We start from the raw sequence: 23,411 nt of genomic DNA, 5'->3' as shown, positions 1-23,411 counted from the left end.
TTATTTTACTCTAATATTTTTATGCACAGAATAACGAGACGAATTCATTGGCATAATTAAAACACATAATTATGTTAAAGTAAAAATCTGAATTTGCAACTAACAGTTACACATTTTTATTTTAACATAATTATGTGTTTTCTTTACACCAATTAATTCGTCTCACCCTGTATATATATATATATATATTTTTTTTTTAAACCAAGATATTGAAAGTGTCAAGCAATTCATTGAATTTCAATGTCACGCAAAACAAATATTTGATCAACTTTTAATCAAAACCTATTATATTGCATATAAACTAAAAAAATCAGCAAATTTTTGAGAGATTATCGAGCATATTACATATTTGCACATTTATTAAGCGACACATATATATAACTCATTACATAGTGAGAAATATAGATTGAAAAATGTTTGTTCGACATTTATAAATGTCTCTTTGACCTGTTATTTTTTGCTGGATAATAACTCTGCATACAAAAGTAATCGTTGCACTACTGAAGATTTATTTTAAAATTGTTCTTCATATTTATACTCCCAAATAGCACATGTTTGTTTCATATACGTTTTCTAAACATCTATCTATTGTTTCTTAATACTGGAAATGTCAAGCATTTTAATTCAAAAATTTTTAATAAAAAAATACTTTATTATAATGCTTCAAAAAGCTTTTGAAATAAGCTACAAGAATATGCGATAAAAAATGAGCGTGGTACTATCTTATGTTCTTTTCGAAACCATACAACTTTTGTCTGAAACATTTCTTTCTACAATGAAAAATAAAAAAGTTTTTTGGGGAGGTTGTAAATTAAAATGGAACACCCTATGTATATATATATATATATATATATATATATATATATATACATATGTACGGCATTTCTTACAATTTTGTGGTGTAGAATTTCTTAATAAATGGAAATTATTGTTTGTTTTAAAACTTTCCTTCTTTTATTAAATCGCTTAAACGCAGCTATTTTGACAGACGTTTTATCATTATTATCATTTTAAAAATATTTCTCACAGTTACTTGGTTAAATAAACATATTTTTTTTCTTACTTCAACTTTAAATAAGATAGCAAAATATGTTTGATAATCAACTTATTATGTAATATTGTTTAAAGAAATATAAATACATTGAGAAATAAAAATGGTTTTTATGTTATAAAACACGATATTGATATTCTTTTATATAAAAGATGCAAAAAAAAATTTTGAAAACAGATTTTTCAAAACTATTAATGTGATTAAAAAAATTGTACCTTATTTCATTTAAAAGATAAGAGATTATCTCTTTTTACCCCTCTAAGAGCTCCCTATAACAATTTTTTACACGGCAAGTAGTCAGTCACATTGTGTACCATTAATGTAAAAAAAAATTCAATTTTATATCTTCAACAGTTTCATAGAAAATAGCTTGTAGTAAGAACAAGTGGTCTAAAACACTCTGTATAAAAAAATATATATAAAAGCATTATTATACAGGGTGTCTGGTTGCGGCCGCCCCATAGCTCAAGGGCAGATAGAGCAAGTCAAACTGAACATAAAAGTCCTCTACCATTTTGCGATTTGCGCAATAATTATTAAAATATTAATTAAAAACTCAGCGTGTGAGCGCGCGCTGTATATAGCACTCAGCATATGTTGAGCGTTTTTAATTAATATTAATTAAATTATTAATTAAAAACGCTCAACAAATGCTGAGTGCTATATACAGCGCGCGCTCACACGCTGAGTTTTTAATTAATATTTTAATAATTATTGCAAAATTCGCAAAATGGTAGAGGACTTTTATGTTCAGTTTGACTTGCTCTATCAGCCCTAAAGAGGTGGAGCGATTATTACCGGACACCCTGTATATAAAAATATCTATATATGTAAAAGAAATTAATCAGCATTTCAGTATACGACTTTGTTCTATTAATATCTTGCGAAAGCATATATTATTTACGTATCAATTTAAAAAAAGTTCTTTTTTGTTTTTGCATACTAACTTTACAAAATTTAGGTGTTTGTCTTTTTCATTAAATTATTATAAATTATGTGATAAAATAGTGTGCTATTTTTTATGAGGCTTAGAAAATACTTGTAACAAATATGTATTAATACGTTATATTAACAATAAGTAACAAAATATTATTTTTGTTGCTAATAACTGTAATATTTATACAGCAAATTTTAATAATTTCTCTTTTTTAGAAAATAATACTGTTTAATCTAAAAAATATAGTAATGCTGCTGTGTGCAGTATTTATTACTTTGAACTTTGCAGAAAGCCCTATTACAACTAATAAAATTGAAACAAAAAATAAGATTGAATATATGGTTAAACTAATGCATAAAGAAACGTATTAAAAAATTGATGAAGAAAAATCACTAGATTTTGAAAATATATTTAAACATACGTTGTAGAATTTTGATCACAATTTTGATCGATAGAAAATAATAAGATTCGAGGGCAAACGTAAGCTATTGAAAAATTCCTATTGCGATTTTCTTTACAATTTGAACAAAGAAAAGGGTACTATATATAAAAAAGTAAAATTAATAAAAGAATGCAATTATTAAAAACATTTTTAATTGTACAAATAAAATACTTTTGATTGATATGAAGTATGACACTTTGCACATGGTATTTTTATTTGGCAGGTAAGAACCTATTAATATGTTCTTGCTCAAGATTTAATCTTCTACTAAACAGCACACTTGAAATAATACGATTGTAGCGCTAGCGACAAGTTTATATTTTCATTGGGTTGTTATTTACACATATATTACGCATCTGTTTATGCATATTATTAAATAATCTATGATAATTGACTTTAAACATCTCGTTAAAGAGATATTTCTTGTTTGATTAGTTATATTTCTAATTTATAAAAACATTTTATTTTTGTCATATGAGCACACTATTTATTGCTATAATATATAATAACATAATTATTATAATATCTTTTTGCCAACCTCGGGTTGGCAGCAGTCGAGAGTAATAAATAAATTGTACAAGTTTAAATATATAAATTATTTATTGATAATTCATGGTTGTCTCTAATATTGCGAAAAGACGCGTATAGCAACATAGAGATATTGCTAACTTATTTCTGAAAAATGCGTGTGGAATACAACTTTATTATATATGGTTAACTTTGTCGTTAAATATGCTATAAGTTTTGCTATAATATATAAGACAAATTTTAACAATTTCAGAAAATAAAAGAGAAAGGAGGATTTAGATATATATAGAAAAATATGACATTTCCGAAAAATGTGATTATATAGTTTTAAAGTTTTTACATTAAAAACCTTAAAATCTTAATTCGAAATTTTTTTATATCTTTTATCATTTTGAATATTTGCTCAGAAATATTACATGAAAGCCGATTTTTCTCAAGAAAATGTTTAATCATTTTAACTGGCGAAAAAGCATGTATAAAAAAATACGTGTCTTCTATTTTGACCTAGATTAAAACATATTTCAAACGCATTAATATCAAAAGGGAACCCTTTCATACATTACCTTGTTAGCAGTATCGCACTTTCTTCTTATATTTTTTATTCAATGGTATCTCTGCATAATTCCAACTTTTATTACACTTTTAGTAGAAATTAAAATGACTATTTTTATATTTTGCGTTGTCAACGTTATGGGAATTTTCTCTTGTTAAGAAATGTATGGTGCGCATAAAAATATTATTTATTATTACGATAAAATACATTATTTTTATCTAATAGAGAACATTACAAATTTTATACTTATATACTTATAAATTTCTTATTTTAATATGTATATAAAATAATTAATAATTTATTTTTGTAATAATTTTGTAAAATATATGTAATATATGTATTACAATATGTATAATGTGTAATATATATCACATGTAATAATGTATAATATAATATGTTACAGAATATTTGTAAATTCAACTTATTTAGAAAAACATAATCAAAACTTTTTAATTGAATATGTATTGAAAGATACCACATATTTATTATACTTATTATCGTGATGCGGTAATTAGACATATCTTATGATAATTATATAAATGCTAGATTTTTTATAAAACAATGCATTTTTTGATAATTATAGTACATATACATGTATATTTATTTAATGTTATGCAATTTTTCGTGCATGAACTATTAAGTTTTTGTAAACATCTAATACAAGTGTTTGTTCCTGATTATTGTGTGTTGTTTTATAAGTAGCCTTCCTTTTCACAAATTCACGTTTATATTCATTCTGAAATTCTTCTTTCAGATTATGTGGCATTTTTTTCAAAAATGGATAGACGGACATTATCGAAGCTACAAAAATAATTCGTTAAGATTAAATTTAATTATTAGAGTTAAATAAAAATTTAAATAAACGAGAAAAGAACAGCAAATTTATAATGTAATAATAAACACACAACACATAAAATTTAATTTTTATTTAATTTTTATTTAATTTCGTTAAACAACTTACATATAAAATTGTTCACGTCTTTAGAAGAATATGTCATTTCTCGAAGACTGCAATGGTAAATTTCAAATCCGATACTTTCAAGTAATTTCCTCAGTTCTTTACGAGGACAAGCTGAATCATTAAATGGCGAAATGTATTTTCTGACATCCTGTATAAACATAATAATAATAATTCAACATTTGTACTTGCAGTGGTAAAATTTATAACATTACAATAATAAAGCTTACTTGTATGTATGGCGCAAAACGGCTATCATGACCTAAAATTTTTATAATTTCAAATGTATCATGAGATGCTACGAACATCAAAAGTATATTTCCATCAGGTCGAATTATACGATAAATATTCTCAAATGCCTGTCTGTTAAATAAAATATGGATAAATGTAATTAATATTTAAAGTTTTTATTTATTTTGCGATTTTTAGTTTTAATTTTTAATAAGATTTTTAAAATATGTAAATGTAACCCATCTAAACTAACATATTAAAATCTTACTTTCCTAAAATATGTTGTAATATAATAGAATTATTAAGAAATATTATAAAAAACAATTATTAAAATAGTTAAAAATTTACATTAAAATTGCAAAACTTATTTTTATTTTTACAAATTGGTATATAATATTTTTAATAATCTCCAAAATTTTATATAAAAAATCAAATATATATATATTTCGAGATATATAAATTAGAAGTTATGAACTTGAAAGCATAGGAAAACAGCATACATTCTGTTAAATAAAATATTCTATATTATATAAAATTGCACGTTAACAAAAAACTTGATTTTAAAGAGAATTAGTAATAAGTATATAAAATCGTCAGTCAAAATATAAAAAAAATAGCTTTCTTTGTAATATTCTTATAAATATAGCAAAAATTTCTATTTTTGGCTTGCTTTAGCTTTTAATTCTTTTATAAAATTCTAACGTAATAGGCAATTTTTAAGGCCAGATTCGTATTCAGCGCACAAAATTATGTAAACAACCACTTATAATTCTCAAACAATTGTTAATATTTTTGATTTCAGGTTATTCTATTTCTCTTTTTAAGAGAATGTCTTGCATTTAATAAATCCAATAGAATTATATCTTTAATTTTGTCATGATAATGATCCAAACAAGATGTTATAAAGTGACTATAAAGTTGCAATGCATCTGAATATAATTAGTTGATTTAATTTTAATATATCAAAATAATAGTTTGTTAACAATTCGTATCATTTTGATATTGATTTGATCAGAATTTCTTTATTACTTCAACATTTGGTTTTCGATGTTAGTCCGTCAATTATGTATGTTATTTTAACTATGCAAGAATTACGCCGCAATCAATCGATTACGATCGACGTTGAGTAGGCCCGGCCTATATGTACTTAGAAACTTTTTTTAACTTACCGAATGTCATAACACCAGTGTAAAGTATTAAATGAGAATATATGACCAAATTTAGAAATATATTTTTCAGGCAAACTTGTAGTTTGGATATTTAATACTTCAAATTTGAGTTTCTCATTACCATATGCTTTCTCCGCAAATTCAATCATATTTTCCGAAATATCAGTACCTTTGAAATATATAATTATTAAATTAAATAATAATTTATATAAATGTATGTTATTATAGGCGTTGCTTTAGTATTATAATTTTTTTACCTATCATTACCACATTTGGATTTAAAGCTGGCAGAAGGATATTTTTCGTTATATCTCCGGGACCACAACCAATGTCCATACATTTTCCTGACATTTGTATTAAATCTTCTTCAAATTCATCGACTAAATTCAATACTTTGCTTTTTTGCAAATCGTTACAAGAAACATATTTTATTGGATTCATAATTTTCACAAGATTAACTGCCTCTCTTTTATCTTATGTATATTTAAATACTTCAAGATTTTCTGAGGGAGCAGCTTTTATATCACTTCTGCTATCTGATAAAAATTAGAAAATACAGATTACAGTTTACAGATAAGAAGAAGTAGAGTGTATTTTGAAGAGGTTTATCAATTTCAAAAGAAAAGCAAAATGAGCTTTGTTAACTTGTATTCTGTTCACACATTTAGTAAAAATTTATAGCTAAAAATTTTAATATTTAAATAAACAAATAAAATCAGTGCTCTCTTAAATATAAACTAAGGACGATAAATTATAAACGGCAATAGAGAGCAAAAATGTGTCATGATAAACGAGTGAGGTAATAATTGACAAATCATATAAATAAACAAAGTAAGGTTTATTATAATTAATATCAGAAAATTTTAAGCTTTATCATACATATGTCGCATAATCTCTAATAAATCACTAATATCGTAATTATATATCGCATTTTCGCAATTTTACCTAACCAAAGATATTAAACCAAAAAATGTTAAGAGAAATTAAATTACAATTAAATACATTTTGAATGCGGACGTTTCGAGCTCAATTTTGAGTCTTCTTCAGCGCAATAATTAAAATATAATTGTAAAATTTAGTGTAACGAGAATTATTAATAATAAATTATAAATATAAGTGTAATAAAGCTATTATCTTAGTTGTTTGGACCGTCTCCGATGGATGTTTTTTAAGGATGTAAACAGACAACAGAGTCAACATAACAAGAATCACTGACTTGATAATATTGTATGTGAATAGCAATGATCGTTGAAATCTGTAAATAAGTGATGTTTAAACGAAAGTAACTTATGACTTAATAATCACCATTCAATAACTGTTAGGCGCTCACTCACTCATTAACAATATTTAGTGACGGTTGGTAACAAATTGTTGACTCGTGTACTGTGGAGTTCGCTCGGATAATGTCAAAGCACAATACAAGTTTCGTGTTTTTATATAATGTGTCTAAATTTTTGGAAAAGTATTGACAATCTCATGATAGACACTCGGTAAATTTTCCGTGTTAATTTGTAAATTTAGACCGTGCCTTTGCCTTTTGATAAATAGCATCTCAGAAATAAGCCTCTTAGTATAAAATGGAATCTCCTCAAGTATTTTAATACTATCCCAGTCAAAATCATGGTTAAACTCCCGCCTATGATTAGTGATTACCGAGTTTGTGTTAGTATTATGATGTATATGTCTTTTATGTTCTGTAATTCTAGTTTTTAACTTGTGGGATGTTTGACCAACATATGAGGCATCACACTGGATACAGTTTATTTTATATACGACGTTAGTTTTTAATTCAGTAGGAATGATGTCTTTGTGAGTTCTGATTAATTTATTTATTTTGTTAAGACTATACTGTGCGAGTTTCACTCTCGAATTTTTAGTTTTATTATTGAATTTTTCTGTTAATCCTTGTATGTAAGGAATCGTGAAATAAACCGGTTTCACTGCTTTCGGTGTGTCACTATTGAGAATTTTATTGTTAATGATAGATTTTAATCGTAGTCGGATGACATTAAAAATCAGTTTTAATGAGTAACTATTGTCTAACAGGATTTTGATGATCACGTCGAAATTTTTAATGTGATATCTGGGATTTGAGAGAAAAATTACTCTGTCTACTAACACCATGATTGTGTCTCGTTTTTGGTGGAGTGGGTGATGTGAGAAATAGTTTAGGTATCTCCCTGAAAAGGTGGGTTTGTGATACCAGTCAAATATTAAATTTTCCATCATGAATGTTAAGTCAAGGAAATTGATTTTATGATCCTTCTCTACTTCAATAGTGAACTGTAATCTAACATGTTGTGAATTAAAAGTATTAAACGTGTACTCGATGGAGTCAGAGGGTACAGCCATGATTATGTCATCTACGAATCTAAAGTAAAACGAAGAATTAAAATGTAAAGTGTTCAAAGCTTTCATCTCTAAGTCTTGCATAACTATGTCCGCTATAATGGGTGATAATGGTGAGCCCATGGGAGTCCCAAATGTTTATCTATATATAACGTTATTAAATGTAAAAAATGTACAGTTTAAAATCATCTTGATCCCACTTAAAAAACTCTGCTTCAGAAAAATCACAGTTATTGCTTAAAAACTGCCATCTGTTTAAAATGCTGTCAAGCGCCAAATTTAAAAGAATGTTTGTGAAAAGTGAGATTACATCCAACGAAATAAATTTCATATCATCATCTATGCGGGTGTTATTCAACTTGTTGACAATGTCATAACTATTCTTTACATAACTAAGAGGCCTCGGAAAATTATGTAAAAATATATAGGGTGTTCCATTTAAAAAACTTGAAATAACCTTCACGTGACCTTCAAATGACTTTTCAAGGTCAAACCAATGGTACCATCTTATGGCCCCTTCGAAACCATACAACTTTTATCTGAAACATTTTTCTCTCCCGGGCTTGGTTTTCGAGATATTCGACTGGATGGATTAAAATGGTCCACCCTGTATATATATTATACTATATTATTTATTAAATTGTATAGAAATTAATAATTATAATCAATACGTTTTTAATAACAATTTTTATCCAATTGCTTCTAATTAATAGGCTAACAACTTATTTGTCATTGAAGAATAGATATAATGGTGGTACTTTTAGTTTTGAGAACCCTTCGAAAATACCGGGAATAGGGGCAACTAAAAAATTTTAAATTGCAACATGAGGCAACATGGGTATTATTGGACAGAGTTTTTAAAAAGAAACAACTCTTGTTTGAAAAAAAATTTGATATCTTTTATTGTTACCAAGAAATGAACAAAAATACATTTGCAATTATTGTGACGCTCGGAAATGATCAAAAATTAATTACAAATGTTCAAAATGCCTGCCACCTTGATGGAGACATCTTTCTATTTTTTGTGCTGTTAAACAGCGTCAAGACTTCTGCAGAAGTAAAAGTTAATTGTGCGCCTAGCAATTAATAAAAAATGCGCCAAATAACTATCTTGTTAACACATGACAAATCATCCGTGTTTATGTTTGATCCGTGATCCGTATCACGAGTTTGAGTCATGTTTAAGTATGGCTTGTGATCCGTACCAAAATATTGATGTTTTAAGATAATTTAGAAGTTCTAGCGTTACAATCATTGCAAGCGGTTTTTAATCATTTCTCTCTAATGCTAACTAAGTGATATTAAATTTTTGTTCAAAGAAAAGTTGTTTCTTTTTAAAAGGTCTATCCAACGATACTCATGTTGTAATTTAAAATTTTTTAGTTGCCCTCCGTTTCTGGTATTTCCGGGAGTTTCCCAAAACTGAAAATACCACCATCAGAAACTTCAGATGGGCTTTCATGAAATATGTCTTTTCTAATTTCTTAGCGCTTTTCAAAATAAAAGGAATGGACGAGTGGTCTGAAACAGTGTGCTATTTTTTTATAAAGCTTGGAAAATACTTGTAACAAATATGTATTAATACGCACGTTGTATTAACAATAAGTAATAAAATATTATTTTTGTTGCTAATAACTACAATATTTATACAGCAAATTTTAATAATTTCTTTTTTTAGAAAATAATACTGTTTATTAATAAACATAATCTAATAAACGTAGTAATGCTGCTGTGTGTGCTGATGTGTGCAGTATTTACTACTCTGGACTTTGCAGAAAGCCCTGTTACAACTAAAAAAATTGAAACAAAAAATAAGATTGGACATATGGTTAAACTAATGCATGAAGAAACATATGAAAATGATGAAGAAAAATCACTAGATTTTGAAAACATATTTCACATATCAGAAGTACACCGAGTAGTTGATGAAGAAAGAGAAGATGACTCAAATATTGTAAAAGAAATTACATGTATTACAGATTGTATACCAATAGAATATAAAAGAAACGTCGTGGAATTTTGATCACGGTTTTGATCGATAGAAAATAATAAGATACGAGGGCAAACGTAAGCTATTGGAAAATTTCTTTCGCGATTTTTTTCACAATTTGAACAAAGAAAAGGGTACTATATATAAGAAAGTAAAATTAATAAAAGAATGCAATTATTAAAAACATTTTTAATTGTACAATAAAATACCTTTGATTGATATGAAGTATGGCACTTTGCTTATTTTTATTTGGCAGATAAGAACCTATTAATATGTTCTTGCTCAAGATTTAATCTTCTACTAGACAGCACACTTAAAATAATACGATTGTAGCGCTAGCGACAAATTTATATTTTCATTGGGTTGTTATTTAGACATATATTACGCATCTGTTTATGCATATTATTGAATAATCTATGATAATAGACTTTAAACATCTCGTTAAAGAGATATTTCTTGTTTGATTAGTTATATTTTTAATTTATAAAAACATTTTATTTTTGTCATATGAGTACACTATTTATTGCTATATAATATATAATAACATAATTATTATAATATTTTTTGCCAACCTCGGGTTGGCAGCAGTCGAGAGTAATAAATAAATTGTACAAGTTTAAATATATAAATTATTTATTGATAATTCATGGTTGTCTCTAATATTGCAAAGAAAGAATTGTCGCCAGCGAGTAGCGAGCACCATCAGCGAATACGAATGGAGCAAATACGTATAACAACATAGAGATATTGCTAACTTATTTCTGAAAAATACGTGTGGAATACAACTTTATCATATATGGTTGATTTTGTCGTTAAATATGCTATAAGTTTTGCTATAATATATAAGACAAATTTTAACAATTTCAGAAATTAAAGGGGGAAGGGGGATTTAGATATATATAGAAAAATATGACATTTCCGAAAAATGTGATTATACAGTTTTAAAGTTTTTACATTAAAAACCTTAAAATCTTAATTCGAAATTTTTTCATATCTTTTACCGTTTTGAGTACTTGCTCAGAAATGTTACATGAAAGTCGATTTCTCTCAAGAGAGTGTTTCACCCCTTTAACAGCCGAAAAAGCACGTACAAAAAATACGTGTCTTCTATTTTGACCTAGATTAAAACATATTCAAAACGCATTAAAATCAAAGGGAAACCCTTCCATACTTTTCCCTTTATCGCACTCCTTTTTTATATTTTTTATTCAATGGTATCTCTGCATAATTTCTACTTTTATTATACTTGTAGTAGCATTTAAAATGACTATTTTTATATTGTGCGTTGTCAAGGTTATGGGAATTTTTTCTTGTTAACAAATGTATGGTGCGCATAAAAATATTATTTATTATTACGATAAAATACATTATTTTTATCTAATAAAGAACATTACAAATTTTATACTTATATACCTATAAATTTCTTATTTTAATATGTATATAAAATAATTAATAATTTATTTTTGTAATAAAATATATGTAATATATGTATTAAATATGTATAATGTGTAATAATATATCACATGTAATAATATAATATAATATGTTACAGAATATTTGTGAATATAACTTATTTATTAAAAGCATAATCAAAACGTTTTAATTAAATATGTATTGAAAAATACCAGATATCACAATGCGGTAATTAGACATATCTCTTGATAATTATCCTTTTTTTATAAACAATGTTACATATTTGTAATACATATATATCATAAACATATATGTATGTGTGCATATACAATATATATTTGTATATATATATATATATATATATATATATGCAATGTTACATTTTTCGTACGTAAACTATAAAGGTTTTATAAAGATCTAATATAAGTGTTTGATTATTGTGTATTGTTTTATAAATAATCTTCTTTTTCATAAATTCACATGTAAATTCAGTCTGAAATTCTTCTTTTCGATTAGGTGGCATTTCGTCCAAAAATGAATAGATGGACATTATCGAAGCTACAAAAATAATTTGTAAGGATTAAATTTAATTATTAGAATTAAATTAAGATTTAAATAAACGAAAAAAGAGCAAACTTATAATGTAATAACAATCACATAAACCATAAAATCTAATTTTTACTTTTTTTTTAAACAACTTACATAAAAAATGGTTTGAATCTTTAGAAGAATATATCATTTGTCGAAGACTGCACTGATAAATTTTAAATCCAATACTTTCAAGTAATTTCCTTAGTTCTTTACAAGGATGATTTGAATCATTAAATGGCGAAATATATTTTCTGACATCCTGTATAAACACAATAGTAATAATTAAACATTTAGAATTGTAAAATTTCAAGTTAATGAAACATTAAATTAATGAAGTTTACTTGTATGTATGGCGCGAAACGGCTATCTTGAGCTAAAATTTTCATAACTTCATATACATCATGAGATGCTACGAACGTCAAAAGTATATTTCCACCAAATTTAACCATACAATGAATATTTTCAAATGCTTGTCTGTTAAATAAAAGATAAATGTAATTATTTCTTAAAACTTTTTCTAATTTTGTGATTTTTAGTTTCAATTTTTAATAAGACTCAAAATAGATGATTGAATTTTAATGAAATGTTAAACTAATATATTAAACTTACTTCTTTCTCATCGAAATTATGTTATAATATGATAGAACTGTTAAGAAATATTATAAAAATAATTATATATTTAATATTAAAAAACTTACATTAAAATTTAATTATATTTTAAACGTTTTTACAAATTAATATAATATTTTTAGTAATATTATAATTTTAACAATAATTTTTATCAGTTACGGTTTTCTTAATATTTAATTTAATTAGCTATAAAACCAATCCTTGATTTCGCATGCCTGTTATTCTATTTCTCTTTTTAAGAGAGAATTATATCTTTAATTTTGTCATGATAATGATGTAATGAATCAAGATTTTATAAAGTGACTTTAAAGTTGCAATGCATTTGAATATAATTAGTTGATTTAACCTTAATATATCAAAATAATAGTTTGAAGATCTGTTAACAATTCGTATCATTTTAATATTGATTTGATCAGAATTTCATCTTTATTTCAACGTTTGGTTTTCGACGTTAGTCCGTCACGTCAACTATGTATTTTAAGACGTAATAGATTTTGAGAAAGATAAACAGCTCCTATGACAAAAACAAATATAACAAATAAGCTAAAGAAGAGCAATAAAATGATACAATAAAACCCAATAACATTTATTCATAATTAAATAAACTCTTTTGTTAAATAAGTAACTTGGGCTTTAATATTTGCTAAATTAAATAAATAAGATGCTAAATTAGAACAAATTAACATTTCGATCCTTCATCTGAATCTTCTTCAGAATCACGTTTAATCTAATTATATGCTATCGCGAATACGATGGTTATAAGTCGACCGGGAATTTTTTTTTTATTAAACATACGACATTACAAAGGCTCATAACAGATCTATCGTGTGTTATAATCGGATGTTCCAGATTTTGAATGATAATCGCTGCCAACTGGCGTCCGACGCGAGAAAATGCCATTATTCAATTAACTCTCCGATCTGAATTTTCTTCAAAGCAGGCCGCAAATGTTAATCCTAACACTCGTCGAAGGCCGCGTCGTAAGCGATCATTTTTAACAGTTATTTACATAACGAGTTTCATGACGTTTGTCAAACGACTGACTCATGTATTTTAACTATGCAAGAATCACGCCACGATCAATCGATTGCGATTGACGTTGAGCAGGCCCGGCCTATATGTACTTAGAAACTTTTTTTAACTTACCGAATGTCATAACACCAGTTTAAAGCATTAAATGAGAATATATGATCAAATTTAGAAATATATTTTTCAAGCAAACTTGTAGATTGGATATCTAATATTTCGAATTTGAGTTTCTCATTACCATATGTTTTCTTCGCAAATTCAATCATATTTTCCGAAATATCAGTACCTTTGAAATATATAATTATTAAATTAAATAATAATTTATATAAATGTATGTTATTATAGGCGTTGCTTTAGTATTATAATTTTTTTACCTATCATTACCGCATTTGGATTTAAAGCTGGCAGAAGGATATTTTTCGTTATATCTCCGGGACCACAACCAATGTCCATACATTTTCCTGACATTTGTATTAAATCTTCTTCAAATTCATCGACTAAATTCAATACGTTGCTTTTTTGCAAATTGTTACAAGAAACATATTTTATTGGATTCATAATTTTCATAAGATTAACTGCCTCTCTTTTATCTTATGTATAATTAAGTACTTCAAGATTTTCTGAGGGAGCAGCTTTTATATCACTTCTGCTATCTGATAAAAATTAGAAAATACAGATTACAGTTTACAGATAAGAAGAAGTAGAGTGTATTTTGAAGAAGTTTATCAATGACGAAAGAAAAGCAAAATGAGCTTAGTTAACTCGTATTCTGTTCACATTTAGTAAAAATTTATAGTTAAAAATTTTAATATTTAACAATATTAATTAAAAAACAGTAGGGGAGACCAGAGTTAAAAGTAACAGGGGTAGGTTGTAACACAGGTGATAATTTTGTAAAGAAAATAGATATCATTATGAAAACAAAACGGGGCAAATACTTGTTTACCACTGTTACGCTGCCATCATGATAGTTGCTTCTAATGCCACTCTATTAACGAGTTTTGTGTACGAGATAACTACACATCATGTGAATAAATAAGTTTTAATGATATTTTTTTGGATTTATTCATAAATTTTATACTTTATCAGCAATTAGTTTTTCTTCATATCTTATGAGTTAATCGGTAGACAAATATATGTTGCTATTTCATTATATTTTAAACGTTTTTAATATAAATACTTTAGCATGTATCGTATTTCGGGGTTAGAAGTAACATGCCTTTGGGGTAAATTGTAACATGTTACAACTTACTCCAATACAAAATATTGTACCTGTATGTATAAATCAACATACCTAACTAATTATGTAATTATGAGACATGAGCATTGTATTAAAAAATCTGATAATTTATAATAAGGTTAATTTTGTGTGTTCCAACTGCTACTCAGACGAGTCTTTGAGTGAGAACTAAAACAATTTATTTTAATTAATTATTTGCATTTAATTGATCTCATTAAGACGCTAATGTTATGTTGTGCTAAGTAAAAAGAAAACAATTTATGTTACGTTGATTACTGATTAAGAAATACTATTTATGTTGTGTTAATTAAAGAAAAGACAAGTTATGTTATGTTGATTATTTTTAATATGTTGAGTATTATTATTAATTAAAGTTATTTTTAATTATTTGTTAGGTGTTAGTTTTCATTTTATAATTTAGCTTGTATCTATTTGTGTTACGACTTACCCCAGCGTTGTTACTTTCAACCCCAAAGTCGGAATAGAAAGTAACAACTCTCCTCGGTTATTTTGCAGGGTCATAACATTTTTCTCAAAATATTTAATGACACATTATCGCTATCAAACTAATCTTAAATCTTCAACTTATCCGTATAAATAAACATTAAATCTCTAACAAAAATATAGAATTTATTTATTTCATCAAAACTAAAAAATATTACATTGAACCCCGATCTCCCCTACTTACGACTTATGAAGCTTTATATAAAGAGAGTAAAACAAAATTTACTTTACCTAAAAACAATAATATAATCTTATTTTATAAATATCAATAATCATGAGAAATTTTAAAAGCTAAAACATTAAAAATTTTTTACCCCTCTAAGAGCTCCCCATAACAATTTTTTGTACGGCAAGTAGTCAGTCACATTGTGTACCATTTAATGTAAAAAAAGTTCAATTTTATATCTTCAATAGTTTTATAGAAAATAGCTTGTAGTAGATTTTTTGGCTCATTCTCCATATACACATATATGTATATATATATATATATATATATATATATATATACATATATATATTATTAATTTGAATAGAAATTAATAATTATAATTAATACGTTTGTTACGTCCAGGCCCGTAGAAAGGATGGGTCAGAGGAAGGGCGTAACAGGAACTGTTCCGATGTCAAAAGTCTTATCGACGAGTGACTCGGTCGAGCGAGCTGCAGGTTAGCAAACAGGTAAACGACGGGTGTCGTTATTACTCTGTTATGCGAACGCTCTCTCAGTGGTCCCTTTTTGGTAAGAGAATCGAATCTCTTTTACGCGGGACGGGACCAAGTGTGATCTTTCGCGTGGAGGGAGTGAGGGAGTTAAATAAGTTTACTGATCATTTAATTTTTAAATTAACATTTATTCAATTGATCCCTACCATTATACATATAACTTTATTGAACTTTATTATCAAATCCGCCTTAAAATTATTTGTATGAGTATGTGTGTGTTTGTGTGTGTGGATCGTGGGTGTTACATAAGTACGGAGGTCATCAACCAGAAAAGAAGGGGAACGAGTGCGAGTCTAAAGATTTTATTCTGATTGGGATTTGTACAATAGTTTATAATAAGAAAAAAGAAAAATAATAAAGATTTACGAAAATGTAATATGTGTTACGGCGCGATTTCGCACACGGTCATGTCGTCCGATCTATGGTCTCGGTTGGGTCGCGAGAATCGGCGGGTCGGCGCGATTTTAGGCATACTTAGTAAAAGAATAGGGTTGAATAAAAGAGAAAGGAGACGATGAGAGAAAAAAAAACAAAAGAGAAGGAAATTAAACTTACTATTTGGGCAGATCGGTTGCGTTTTAACTGCTGGTATAGTTGTGGCTCGAGTTGTGGTCTTACTCGGCGGGTGGTCTTGTTGAGCACTGACTCTAATAGGTTTTAAAACGTAAACGGAACTCCCGTAGTGTAGACGAATTGCTTGAGTCAGCGAACGACCGAAAAATCTGTGCCGAATGAATCTGATGTTGTACTGTCAACTGATTTTAAATTTTGGATTCTCGTAATGCGCGAGTCTTCCCTTTTTATATTAAATCTTGAGGGAGTGTTAACAATTTGGGCGGGAGTATTTTTGAGATTTTGACGTGTAAAAAGCTGTCGTTCGGTGAGATCCTTCTCCTCCTTATTTTTGATTGTTGCTGATTGGGCTCTGTACGGCCTCTTAGGAAATTTGGAGATTCTTCATTTGGTTATCTTCTGAGATTATGCAGCTGTTTTTATCCATTATTTATTTAGGGGATCTCGCTTTCGGTCCTTTTCGGTCATTTCTTTGAACATCGATTTCAATGTTTAAAACATTTTTTCGTTCCGCGGCCTTCTTATGACTGGTCGGGCAATTATTGCTTTATCTTTATAGGAGGTAAAGACGTGGAGCCGACAGTGCGTAGCAGCGTTATTTGTTTCTTTCTTAAGATTATGCAGCTGTGTTTGTCGATTTATTCATTTAGAAGATCTCACTATCAGTCCTTTCCGGTCGTTTCTTTTGACATCGTTTTCAATGTTTTAAAATATTTTTCGTCACGCGATCCCTTTTATGATTAGTCGGGCGATTATTGCTTCATTTTCGTGGGAGGAAAAACGTGGAGCCGACAATGCGTAGCGGCATTATTTGTTTCTTTCTTAAGATTATGCAGCTTGTTTGTCTGTTTCGTTGTTTAGAGGATTTCGTTATTGATCCCTTCCGGTATTTGTTTAGATATCGTTTTTAGTAGGTCTAAACATTATTTGATAATAACGGTTCTTTTTTATTGCATGACCCGTTTTTTGTGACCGATCGGACGATCATTGTTCATTTCGTGGGAGGAAAAACGTGGAGCCGACAGGACGTAACACATTTTTTAATAAAAATTTTTATCCAATTTATTACAATTAATAAGTTAACAACTTATTTGTCATTGAAGAATAGAGTACATTTTTATGATAATTAAAGAGAAGACATTGTATTTAAAAAATTTTATAGTATTTATTATACTTATATATTATGTTCAAAGCGATTTATAGTCAAACCTCGAACTCGAGTCAAACATCTAATTCGAAAATCTCTATAATTCAAATTTTTATTCACTCCTTAGAGAAAACCTCTATAAGCTCTCTAATAAGAAGAAATATAGAAGTTTAACTCAAAGTATTTTTATAGCGTACCAGCTATCTTAATTCATCTCTACAATTCAAATTATTTTAAAATATAGAGATTAATATATTATGAATTGACCTGTATATTTTAAAGTGTGATTAATAAAATCTGTATTATTCGATGCAATAAAAAGATGTTACATCAGCTTCATTCTCTTTCTTTCCTTTTTTTTGTTTGTTCGGTAAAACAACTAAATATGTAAACAACCAACAATAACGAGTTTTATTGTTTCACTACTAGTAAAGCTTCTTGAATCGGCCTCTTGAATAATACATAGTGAAAAATTAAATTCCGTCGAAATCTCTATAAGTTGAATTTTTTTTTACATTTCTATAACTCGAAAACTTGGTAACTTGAAACACTCGAAAATTCAAATTATTTTGTCTTAAGATTCGAGTTCGCGAAGTTTGACTGTAGTTTGTTTATTTTTTATATCTATGCAGTAATCATTTTCTTCCCACATACAATCCTAATTAAATTGCAAATTATATTTAACCTTTCTGTTCACATTTTATATTACAATCTTAATACGTACTTTTATCGTACTTGATTGAATTATTTAATTTGTTAAAAATCTTGCACATAGGTATCTTAAAAACCGTTTTTTTGTATATTAAAAATGCAATTTCTCACTAATTTAAAAAAATGTATTCCTTTCTTGTACATATATTATTAGTACATTTATAAAAATGGAAATAATAATTATAATAATTGATAAAGAAACAAAATTACCATAATTTATTCTAATACTTTATTTTAATAATTTATAATCTATCCTTACTGAAAATTATATTTAGTTTTTTACAATATAAATCTGATTAAGCTTTTAATTTAATTTAGATGACGCAAAGCACCATATTAAAAGAATAGATACTTTGATTTCGGACGTAATTGTGTATAGACTGTGATCTCAATCACAACTAGATGTTATAACGAATGATAAGGTAATAGCTTGATGATCAATGAATCTACCAATGTATCGGTTTTAATCGCGAATGTGGAAAAGCGGCTGCACGAACACCTAAACTTAATATCACTATCGGAATTAGAGAACGATTGTCAATGTCTCTCGTCTAATGCTAAGACATTGAGCGATTTCTCGTAGACGACGAAGTATGTGTACTTAACAAAATTTATGGCCACTTTTGCGCGGGACACTGACTCGCGTCGTTACTCGCAAGTGAATGGATAGGTTATCTCGTGTTGATTTTCTTGGATCAGTTAATTCTGCTCTGTGAAGGCAATAACGTGACGGCAATGAAATTCCACACAATGAGATAACACGTTTTTACTACAATTTAACTATTAATAACTTACAAGAAAAGGTATGGAAGTGTTTTTTTTTACGATTTTAATGCGTTTTGAATATGTTGTTTACATTAAAATAGGAGACACGTATTTTTTATACGTGCTTTTATGGCCGTGAAACACTCTTGAGAAAAATCACTTTTTATATTTCTGAGCCAATACCATCGAAACTGTAAAAGATATAAAAAAAAAGTTTCCAATAAAAGTTTTAGGGTTTTTGATGTACTTTAAAACTTCATAACCAGATTTTTCGAAATTTCAACCTCCCTCTCTCAATTTTTGAAAATTTTAAAATTTGTTTTATAGCAAAACTTATAGCATATTTAACGACAAAATCAATCACATATTATAAAGTTGTATTCCGATCGTATTTTTTAGAAATAAGTTATCAATACTTTTATGTTTTTAGTTATTGCTACACGCTCTATTCGTGTGCGCTCATAGTGCTCGCTAATCGCTGGCGACAATTCTTTCTTTATAATATCAGAAACAACTATGAATTATCAATAAATAATTTATATATTTACATTTTTGTACAATATATTTATATATTATAATAATTATGTTATTATATATTATAGCAATAAATAATTTACTCATATGATAAAAGAATCTATTTTACATTAAATATACATATATCTGATCGAACAAGAAATATCTCTTTGACGAGATGTTTAAAGTTAATTATCATAAATCTAGATCATTTGATAGTATGCATAAGTAGAAGCATATTAATATTGACGCAATAGGATATTTTTATTCATAACAGCGTGATACATATTGAATGTTATATACAGCTAGCGCTTATACGCTGAACGTTTTGAATTAATATTTTAATAATTATTGTGTTACGTTTTATCGGCTCCACGTTTTTCCTCCCACGAAAATGAAACAATAATCGTCCGATCGGTCACAAAAAAACGGGTCGCGCAATAGAAAAGAACCGTTATTATCAAATAATGTTTAGATGTATTAAAAACGATATCTAAACAAATACCGGAAGGGATCAATAACGAAATCCTTTAAAACAACGAAACAGAACAAACACAACTGCATAATCTTAAGAAACAAACAAATAATGCCGCTACGCACTGTCGGCTTCACGTCTTTACCTCCTATAAAGATGAAGCAATAATTGCCTCACCGGTCACAAAAAAAAGGGCCGTGGAACGAAAAAATGTTTTAAACATTAAAATCGATGTTCAAAGAAATGACCGAAAAGGATTGATAGCGAGATCCCCTAAATAAATAATGGATAAAAACAGCTGCATAATCCCAGAAGATAACCAAATGAAGAATCTCCAAATTTCCTAAGAGGCCGTACAGAGCCCAATCAGCAACAATCAAAAATAAGGAGGAGAAAGATCTCACCGAACGACAGCTTTTTACACGTCAAAATCTCAAAAATACTCCCGCCCAAATTGTTAACACTCCCTCAAGATTTAATATAAAAAGGGAAGACTCGCGCATTACGAGAATCCAAAATTTAAATCAGTCAATAGTGCAGCGTTAGATTCATTCGGCGTAGTTACTCTCGCTCATACTTATTTCGGTTGTTCGCTGATCCAAGGAATTGGCTTCACATATCGGGAGTTGTGGTTAAGTCTTGAAAACAATTGGGGTCAGTACCCAACAACGACCACCTGCCGAACAAGAGCCACAGCTGGACCACAACCTGACCAGCAGCTGAAACACAACGAAATCTGCCTAAGTAGTAAGTCTATTTTCCTTCTCTTTTTTTATCGTCGTTTCTTTTCTCTTTATTCAACCCTGTTCTTTTATTGAGTGCCTAAAATCGCACCGACTCGCCGATTCTCGCGAGCCAACCGAGACCATAGATCGGACGACACGACCATGTGCGAAATCGCGCCGTAACACATTACACTTTTCGTAAATCTTTATTATTTTTTTTTTTTAATAAACTATTGTAACGAATACCAACTAGAATAAAATCTTTAAAGTCGCACTCCGTTGCAGTCCGTACTTATGTAACACCCGCGATCCATACACACACACACACACACACTCATACAAATAATTTTAAGGCTGATATTAATATTCTAAAACAATAAGATCATATATATAACGCTAGAAATTTATTGAATAAATGTTTATCTAAATATTAAATGATCGGTAAATTTATTTAACTCTTTCACTCTTTCCACACAAAAGATCACATTTGGTCCCGTCCCGCGTAAAAGAGATTCAATTCTTTTACCAAAAAGGGAGAGAGCGTTCGCATAACAGAGTAATAATGACACCCGTCGTTTACCTGTTTGCCAACCTGCAGCTCGCTCGACCGAGTCACTCGTCGATAAGACTTTTGACATCGGAACACCTTTATCAATTCCTGTTACACATTCCTGTTACTCCCTTCCTCTGACCCATTCTTTCCACGGGCCTGGACGTAACAATTGCGCAAATCGCAAAATGGTAAAGAACTTTTATGTTCAGTTTGATTTGCTCTACTAGTCCTAGAGAGATGGGGCGATTATTACCGGACACTTTGTATATATATATATATATATATATATATATATATATATATATATATATATATGTATATATATAGGTGTTTGCCTTTTTTATTAAATTATTATATTTTAAATTATGTGATAAAACAGTGTGTTATTTTTTTATGAGGCTTGAAAAATACTTGTAACAAATATGTATTATTGTTAATATGTTATATTAACAATAAGTAACAAAATATTATTTTTGTTGCTAATAACTGCAATATTTATACACCAAATTTTAATATTTTCTCTTTAATAGAAAATAATACTGTTTAATCTAAAAAACGTAGTAATGTTGCTGTGTGCAGTATTTATTACGTATTACTTGATCACGGTTTTGATCGATAGAAAATAATAAGATACGAGGGCGAACGTAAGCTATTGAAAAATTTCTTTTTTTCACAATTTGAACAAAGAAAAAGGTACTATATATAAGAAAGTAAAATTAATAAAAGAATGCAATTATTAAAAACATGTTTAACTGTACAATAAAATACCTTTGATTGATATGAAGTATGACACTTTGCACGTAGTATTTTTATTTGGCAGATAAGAACCTATTAATATGTTCTTGCTCAAGATTTAATTTTCTACTAGACAGCACACTTGAAATAATACGATTGTAGCGCTAGCGACAAGTTTATATTTTTATTGAGTTGCTACTTACACATATATTACGCATCTGTTTATGCATATTATTGAATAATCTATGATAATTGACTGTAAACATCTCGTTAAATAGATATTTCTTGTTTGATTAGTTATATTTTTAATTTATAAAAACATTTTATTTTTGTTATATGAGTACACTATTTATTGCTATAATATATAATAACATAATTATTATAATATCTTTTTGCCAACCTCGGGTTGGCAGCAGTCGAGAGTAATAAATAAATTGTACAAGTTTAAATATATAAATTATTTATTGATAATTCATGGTTGTCTCTAATATTGCGAAAAGACGCATATAGCAACATAGAGATATTGCTAACTTATTTCTAACTGAAAAATGTGTGTGGAATACAACTTTATTATATATGGTTAACTTTGTCGTTAAATATGCTATAAGTTTTGCTATAATATATAAGACAAATTTTAACAATTTCAGAAAATAAAAGAGAAAGGAGGATTTAGATATATATAGAAAAATATGACATTTCCGAAAAATGTGATTATATAGTTTTAAAGTTTTTACATTAAAAACCTTAAAATCTTAATTCGAAATTTTTTTATATCTTTTACCATTTTGAGTATTTGCTCAGAAATATTACATGAAAGCCGATTTTTCTCAAGAAAATGTTTAACCATTTTAACTCTCGAAAAAGCATGTATAAAAA

At 27.8% G+C, this 23,411-nt stretch overlaps 2 protein-coding genes across 3 annotated transcripts; both read right to left on the bottom strand.

The window, feature by feature from the left end:
• Positions 1-4,121: 4,121 nt before the first annotated feature.
• Positions 4,122-6,492, bottom strand: LOC140665588 (juvenile hormone acid O-methyltransferase-like). The gene is made up of 5 exons (XM_072891873.1): positions 6,127-6,492; positions 5,870-6,038; positions 4,700-4,832; positions 4,473-4,620; positions 4,122-4,312 (listed from the first exon to the last, which is right to left on the bottom strand). The coding sequence occupies exons 1-5, from the start codon at positions 6,308-6,310 to the stop codon at positions 4,122-4,124; spliced, it is 825 nt and encodes a 274-aa protein (XP_072747974.1). The 5' UTR covers positions 6,311-6,492.
• A 5,478-nt stretch (positions 6,493-11,970) lies between these two features.
• LOC140665586 (juvenile hormone acid O-methyltransferase-like) lies at positions 11,971-22,684 on the bottom strand. 2 transcript variants are annotated; one of them, XM_072891871.1, is made up of 7 exons: positions 16,172-16,291; positions 15,930-16,020; positions 14,246-14,524; positions 13,989-14,157; positions 12,554-12,686; positions 12,324-12,471; positions 11,971-12,179 (listed from the first exon to the last, which is right to left on the bottom strand). In XM_072891871.1, exons 3-7 carry the CDS (start codon positions 14,436-14,438, stop codon positions 11,998-12,000), a joined length of 825 nt encoding a protein of 274 aa, XP_072747972.1. In that variant the 5' UTR covers positions 14,439-14,524; positions 15,930-16,020; positions 16,172-16,291; the 3' UTR covers positions 11,971-11,997. The 2 variants fall into 2 exon arrangements, with proteins under 2 accessions (XP_072747972.1, XP_072747971.1); XM_072891870.1 differs by lacking the exons at positions 15,930-16,020; positions 16,172-16,291 and adding an exon at positions 22,569-22,684.
• Positions 22,685-23,411: the final 727 nt, after the last annotated feature.

This window comes from Anoplolepis gracilipes, chromosome 5, assembly GCF_047496725.1.
Source record: "Anoplolepis gracilipes chromosome 5, ASM4749672v1, whole genome shotgun sequence".
NCBI classification, from domain to species: Eukaryota; Metazoa; Arthropoda; class Insecta; order Hymenoptera; family Formicidae; genus Anoplolepis; species Anoplolepis gracilipes.
Note: the sequence above shows the minus strand (reverse complement) of the source record. Positions and strands in the feature narration are given on the sequence as shown.